The sequence below is a fragment of the Lepidothrix coronata genome, unplaced genomic scaffold (genome assembly GCF_001604755.1).
Source record: "Lepidothrix coronata isolate B3197 unplaced genomic scaffold, Lepidothrix_coronata-1.0 Scaffold152, whole genome shotgun sequence".
Classification (NCBI taxonomy): domain Eukaryota; kingdom Metazoa; phylum Chordata; class Aves; order Passeriformes; family Pipridae; genus Lepidothrix; species Lepidothrix coronata.
The window spans coordinates 2,094,510-2,101,997 of record NW_016690332.1 but is presented as its reverse complement, the minus strand read 5'-3'; the positions used below and the strand labels follow the sequence as shown (position 1 = coordinate 2,101,997).

Genomic DNA, 7,488 nt, shown 5'->3' with positions numbered 1-7,488 from the left:
GGCGTGACTGCTAACACATTGGAGGACGAAATAAGAATTCAAAACAATCCCAAGAAGCTGCTTGGAAAGCACAGAACATGACTAAAAAGCAATTAGAGGAATTGTTTTTGGAGGCAGGGCTACCTCCTGCACACATAGATGCTGGGGCACTGCTCAGTGCAGGCTGCAGGCACCAGCTGAGGGGAAACTGGAGGAGAGCTGAGGGCAGTTGGTGGCCAAAGAGACAGCAGCACAGGCGGACAAATTGCAGCTGGTCATCATAAAGAAAACATGGCACAGGGACATGATAGCAGCCATCAGATGTAAAAGGACACTGCAACGCAGAAAGAGGATACTTTCCTGGGCAGGGAGCACCACATTCACAATTCAGCAAGGAATATTCAGACAGGAGGATAAAGTGTTGCCTGGGGAGGCTTTAGGGCCTCTTGGATACTGTGTCCCCCTCAGAGCAGGACTGAGGGAAGTCCCACAAAAGGGATCCAGAGCCACCCTGAAGTGGTGTAGATGGGAAACTTTCTGGTGTCCTCTGTAAGACAAGGAGTTAAAAGGAGTAAGCTTGAAGGCATTAATGGTGTACAATTTTCTTGCAGAGACCAGATCAAGTAAATGAAAATTCCACCAACAACTTGCTCTTCCATTTATATTTGGCAGTGATGCCAGTCCTCTTCTAATGCACACAAGCATTTTCTGCTCACTAGCCATGTTCACGTGTACAAGCGTATATTGATCTGTTGTCTCTCTTTCCCTCCTTACAAAGGAAAAAATAACCACACAGTTCAGTAATGCACGGGCTGTGCTCCACGATGGAAATAGTGTGAGGCACTTACATGCAGAAGTAAATTTAGCTTAACATAAAAATAACCTTCGAAATAAAATTCGAAATGCCTGTTTCACAATTAACGTCAGGTGCTAATTTTTTTTCTGATGTGACAGGCTGGTTGAAGCGATCCAGACACATCTCCTCGCAGCGCTCTAGGGCTCAGAAATGCCCTCGTCGCCTTTCGGTTCTTCCCTCCAAGTCTCGCCCTTTCTTCAGCCACCCACGATGCTCCTGCGGCTCGGCGGTGCGGTGCGCTCCCGCCCAGCCCGCTGCAGCCGCGCTGCGTTATTAAAGGCACACACACCCCGTGTAAATAATTGATATGGAGACAGGGCGCTGCAGGAGCGGCTGCGCCTCCTCCTCCTCCCCCGGCCCTGCCCGCCCCACCTGCCCCGTTCCGCCGGAGCAAAGCGCGGCCGCGGGGCGGCGCGGAGCCCCCGCGGGGCCGCCCCGCGCCCTCCCCGCCCCGCGGCGCCGTCCCGCCCCCGGCGGGTCCCTGGCGGGGGGGCCGGGCCGGGCCGGCGGCGCGGCGGGAGCAGGTGCGGCCGCCCGGCACCGCGGGGGCGGAGCGGGGGGCGGTGGCGCCGGGGCCGGGCCGGCAGGTGGAGGCTGCTGGGAGGCGGAGGGCGAGGAGCCGGGCGGGTTTGCCTGCCCGCCTCCGGAGGTGCGGCCAGCGGCACGGCGCGGGGAGCGGGCTGCCGCGGGAGGCGCACGGCGGCAGCGGCGGCTGTGGTGGTGGTGGTGTCCGCGTCCGCAGCCCGGGCCGCGGAGGGGCCGGCGGGGCCCCTTGCTGCAGAGCTAGATGTGCGGGACGCGGGGCTGCGACGGGTCGGCGGGGAGGTGCTGGAGGCTGCCGCCGCCGCTGCTGCCGCGGCCAGGGGGGAGCCCTTAGCTGTGCGGGAAGCGGGGAAGCCGTGTCGGGAGCTGTTATTTTCTTCTCCTCCTTCCTTTGCCTTCCCTCTTCTCCCTCCTCCCCCTCCTCACCAAAACCGGGAGAGGAGGCGTGTTCGGTGCCTTGCTGCACCGGTTTTGCTTGGTTTGTTGTTGCAGGGTTTCGTTCGCGGGGTGGTTGGCTTTTGTTGTTTTGTTTTTGCTTTTTTCCTCCTTTTCCATCTCCCCCGCCTTCTCCCTTCCTCTCTTTTGGCTTATTGCATGCTCGGATCCGGCTGGATCCTTCCTTTTATTTTCGGCTGTGCCTCTCGGAAGGGGGAAGGGAGAGCTGGGATGAGTGCAGCTTGACGCACAGGCGAGGGGAGGGGGGGCACCGCCGGCAGTTGCAGCGGTTCGTGGCCGCAGGGTGCGGGTGAGGAAGGGAGCGAGCGAGGGGCTCGCTCGGTGCCTCCCCTTTTCTTCGCCCCTCTCCTTCCTCCCTTCCTTCCTCTCTCCTTCCCTCCCTCCCCCATCCGTCTCCTGCCGGGTCCGGCTGGGAGCGTGTGTGCAATATCTTACGTTGCAAGGTGTGTGTGTGTGTGTCTGTGCGCGCGCGGAGCAGAGGGAGGGAAGGACTCGCGAGGGAGCCGGGGCTGCCCCAGCTCCCCCCTATGTGAGCCTCCCCGGGCGGCTGGATGGCGATAGACCGGCGCCGTGAGTCGGGCGGCGGGAGCCGTCCGCTGCCGGAGGAGAACGGCTCGGTGCCCAGGGCTGGGGGGGAGGGCGCCGCCGCCCCCCCGGGGCCGCCCCCCGCCAACGCTGCCGGGGTCGAGATCCAGGCGGTGCCGGTGCCACCGCCCGCCGCCGCCTGCAGCCCGCTCCTCCTCGACTACGACGGCTCGGTGCTACCCTTCCTCGGAGGGCTGGGCGGCCGCTACCAGCGGACTCTGGTGCTGCTCACCTGGGTCCCGGCACTCGTCATCGGCTTCAGCAAGTTCTCGGACTCCTTCCTCCTGGATCAGCCCGACTTCTGGTGCCGGGAGGCGGACGGGCAGGGCAACTGGAGCGGGACCCTGGCGCCAATCCACGCCAACCACAGCGGCAACGGTAGCAGCTTCCCCCCCCCGCCCGGGCTGCCAACCCCCGCGACGGGCAACGCCAGCGAGTGCGGCTGCCGCGAGTGGCACTACCGCATCAGAGCCGGCCTCGTCCAAAACGTCGTGAGCAAGGTGAGAAAGGCGACTTCTCTCGGCACCCCCCTCCCTCACCAGCCCTCACGGACCCCCTCGGCCCGACCCTGGCCTCCCTCGGCGCCCCCTCTCTCCAGGACAAGGGGAGCAGCTGGACACGATGTGGATCTGTCCTTGCATGTTGCTGCCGGGTCAGTCAAGTCCCTGTGAGTTACCCTCCCACTAGGATTAGGTGAATCCAAGTCCCCGCAGTCCTTTCCCTCCCTGGGTGTCACGTCATGCCGGGTGTCCATCGTGTGGACTTGTACCTGGGCACTGGTTGTGGCTCTGTGTTGCAAAGTTACGTCCTGAAACGGGATCCTATGTGTCTCTTTGGGATCCTGGCAATGGTAGATGTCCTACTGTCTCTGGACGTGGGTGTCCGTGGGAAAGATGCTGAGGGCATGTGTCCCTAGCTAGTAAGGGGGAAGGGTTGTGAAGCAGACTGCAGTTGTAATATCACTGATCTTTGTGCAAGTATCCTAAAGCAGTCCTACAAACCAAAAACCAGGTTGGTTTTTGGGGAAGCTGAAGAGATGGTGATGAGTGAAATAAGACAAAGTTCTGCTGAATTCTTCTGCTTTTGTACTTGATAACTGTTTTGGCAGAGCAGTTAAAGAAGAAATGTCTCACACAAGTTGTTTTACTCCAGCGGCAGAAAGTGCATGCTGCTCTGTTTTGTGTTACCTCATGTAATGGCTAAAGTGGAAAATTTCTAATGAGGAGACTGTGCCGCTTTCTGCACTCACTTTCTATTTGCCGAGTAGTGCATGCAAAAAACCCGCCTTGCCTTTTCACCTGAAAACTCTTGCGTGTTTGCAGTATCAGCCCTGTGAAAACCCTGCTGGCTGTGGATGGGCCTTACTGATATAAACAGGCAACTGGAGCTCCTGGAAATGTAAAATGAAATGGTTACACCAGGGAAGTAGTTCCCTTAATCTCAAGATCCCCTCCTAAGATCAGCAAAAATTACTTCCTGCCTGGGAGCAGTGTTTTCGCTTAACTGTGTTTATCTAGTTGGGATAAAGAAATGCAGAAACAAATGGATGACTGGCATGATCGTGCTTTGGTCAGCCAGCACACATTTCTATTGAATAATCGAAAATCATTTTGGTTTCTCTTTGTGTCCCTTGAAAGCGTGTGCAACAGGGAAAAAGCAGGTAAAGCAAATCCCTCAAAACCTTGAACCCAGAATGGATTAAAAAAAAAAAACGTAACTCAGCTACAGTCCTTTCATGGGAAAAACACAGGTGCATGGTAGACATGAATGATTTGTGATACATAAATGCATAATGATGTTAAATATTTAAGAGGGTCAGATTTTGTTCTGTTTATATCCAGAGACTGAGCTATTCATATGTTTGGGTGTTTAACACTGACGCCTTAGCATGAAAAAAATATCTTGAAATATATCTTTTTAGTCTAAACTGTGAAGTTATTTTTTTTAAAACTTTGAACCTTTTGAAGGTCATCATCAAGTTGGCCACAAAAGGTCGAGGGAGAGTTAGTTTGCTGTCTTGCGTGCTCCTTTAAAAATAATAAAAAAAGTGTTCTTTGGAAGAACTTGTGGTAAAGGGCAGATCAATTTTAAGGGATAAACAAACATCTTTGGCCCCTGCTGTCTTGTTTTCTATTAGAAAGAATAATAATAATCTTTTGAGACTATGGGTTTTTCCAGTGTGGAGTTTTTATTTTTATTGTATGCTTGCTTCCAAAATCTTGGCAGCTCTTTTGCTTTGATTTGTAATCCCACGTAATTATAATTAGGTTGTTTTCTTGGGGTCAGGATTCCTCCTTAGTTGGTGCTCTGGTTTTATTTTGGGGGTTTTCTGGGTGGATGTTCTGTCTGTTTTTATTCTAATAAAGAAAGAGAAGAAAAATTCAGATAGAACAACAGCATAGCTTGATTTGGACTTCCTTTCTTATCAACCCCCAGGAGCTCTGATACTGTGGGAGCACTTCTTGTAACTGCTGACTCCTCTTACATGCATCTCACTGTCCTTTGTAAGAAAGGGCTGCTCCGGTCGAATTCAAGAGACTGGATGTTCAGATCTTCCTTAACTCCCCTCAAAAATACATTTGTTTCTGTAATGTATTATGCAATGTTCTCATCTTTCTAAATAGAGTTTTATTAAATCTCTGTGTAGTAGCCAGGGGTTATATTGAAATATCATAAAGAGAGCCAAAAGTATATTAATAAAAAATGTACTTTTGTTTGGCCAGTAAATCCTCTTGTACTTATCTTCAGCAGTCTGAGCTAATAGCTGTTGGATGCTCCATCATTGCTTTGTCTTCAGAAACAATGAAACAATTCTGGTTATTTAACACAAAGCATATTTGATATACATGCACATGAGACATCTCCCCGCCCTCACCCTGTCTTCTTTGGGAGTGGAATAGCTGTCCTTAAACTGTGTTAAGTTCCACTGTCTCCATAGCCTCTCTCCTAGTGGCACCCTTCATCAGATGCTGTATCTCTGTCCAGGCTTTCTCCACTCTCCCTTCCCCGATGCCCATTTTCTCCCAGCCTGTGTAATGCTTGGGATTGAGGGAGTGGAGATCTTGCTATTTCCAGCCCTGCTCAGTGCTTTGTTTAGCCCCACTTCTGAGTCTTTGCTGGAGCCAGGGGTGGCCTTGCACCTTCCTTGAAGACTGGCATTTCTGTGTTAGATGCTGCCATTATCCTGACCTCCTTGACTGAGTCACTGGGAACGGTGCTTTTTTTAGTGCTGCCAGTCATTAGAACTGGAAATGGTAATAAAGGATGTAGTGCTTATTATTTAACACTGCTGAAATACATACGGGGAAGAGGTCAGATGCATAATTTAACCACAGGGATTCCAGTGGCCATGTTAAATCACCCTTCTGAGCTAATGTCCTGACTTGGCACATAAATCTTGAACTTCAGCTTGGTTTGTACATAAATTTCTTCCTTTAGCACTTGCAAGGCTTTTTCACTGCTAAATGATTATTTAAAGATTTTCATCTATTCTTTATCACAACCTCACCATACTGCTATAAACAGAGTACACTCTTCAAAGGAAGGATGCTGAGAAATGCACTTTTTTTTTGCCATGGAGAAACCTGAGATCTCATTTTACCAATTTGTGCAGTGATGCTTCTGGTAAATTATTAGCACTAACACAATGAGCAACATAATGACAACTAAACATGACAACTAAATGACAATGACAACTAAACATGAAGCTTAGCAGGAAGTTGGAGTGTGTGCTCAGCAGGGACTTTTCTAACTCTCTCACTAATCTTTAGTGCCTGCATCTTCGGATCATCTGCAAATCCAGCTGTTATCTTGGGACAACGTTTTCATGGAAGCTTTTAGTTACAGGATTCATGTTTTTTGGTTTTTTCCCCTCTGTTACTTGGATGGCCTGTCCTCTGTGTTTGATTGCGTTAAGTGAGGTTTTGTTGTTTGGCATGCTAATTTGTATAATGGATACCAAAAGCTGACGATGGGCAAGGACTGAGGCTTGATTAAATTGCAGAGGTTGATGGCACAGCATCCCTCTGTGTGTACCCGCAAAATTCCAGATCATTCCACCTCTTGGGGTTGGCATAGAGGGAAGCCGTTAGTTGAAGGCTGCGTTTTAATCACTCAGAGCGATTATGTAATAATATTTCATGTCTAGTCACAAGGGAATTCCTGTTGTGGCTGCTTTTATGCTCCAGATGCCTTGTTTTCCTGCAATGCTGTTCTCTTGGCTCTCAACTTCCCACTTGATTTGGGTTGAGTCATCTTCTTTCCAAAGCAACATGGCAATCATTTTACCTATTTGCCACTGATTTGATCATTCTCATGCCAATTTGGCTGAGCCTCTAGCAAATTGTCCCTGCCAAAAAAGCGGAGCCTGAGCCAGGAGAGCCAAGTGGTCCAGGAGTAGTGCTGTCTTGGTATGAACTTGGAGTGCTCTTTGCTCCTGCTGAGGGAGATGTCTGTGACGTATGAGTCTTTCTTTTCCTTGTTTTTATTGCGGTTCTGGCACTTTTCTGGGCACACCTTCAGCTGAATCACCTTCTCAACCTGGTAGAAAACTTTCTGTTTAAATACATTTTTTATTTTTTTTTTCTGGTTGTTCTGCTGAGGTAATGAAGTGAAATTGCTCTGTGCAGTAACATGTGCCCTAGTCTGTGATATTGTCTTGTGGAATTACTGTAGGTATCTGCAAGTAGCCAGAAATGCCACAGCAAACAAATTTCTTTGTGATAATAGTGATGATAAATTGGTCACAGCTTGTGGAGTGATATTTCTTGGGGCAGAGGATAGGTGTGCATTTCAAATGAACTTTCAGAGCATAATTGTTAATTACTTTGAAGGGATCACTCTGACAAGGTCCTTCCCAAAATAAGAACTATGCCACCCTTATCTCCTCCCATTTGTGCCTATTTGTAACCTCATTTGTTTCTGCATATTCTCCGGTTGGCTGGTCTCTTCAAAGAGACTTCAGAAGCGCTGATGCTTCTCTTTTTTTCCCTGCAACTGACAGGATTTGTCTTGTCAGTGTTAGTTCCTGGCTGACTGGCTTCTCTCTAGTCCCAAATCAGTAAAAACCT

The 7,488-nt window shown here is 50.3% G+C and overlaps 1 protein-coding gene across 4 annotated transcripts in view; it reads left to right on the top strand.

The window, feature by feature from the left end:
• The first annotated feature begins 1,558 nt into the window (after positions 1–1,558).
• The window catches only part of SLC22A23 (solute carrier family 22 member 23), a 115,492-nt gene continuing 109,562 nt past the window's right edge, over positions 1,559–7,488 (top strand). For all 4 annotated transcript variants that reach the window (XR_001877004.1, XM_017828755.1, XM_017828753.1 and 1 more), the window contains exon 1: positions 1,559–2,919. Coding sequence is in view for 3 of the 4 variants with exons in the window: in XM_017828755.1 (XP_017684244.1) it covers positions 2,386–2,919 (534 nt within the window). In the remaining variant the exon portion in view is untranslated. The remainder of the gene's footprint in view (positions 2,920–7,488) is intronic.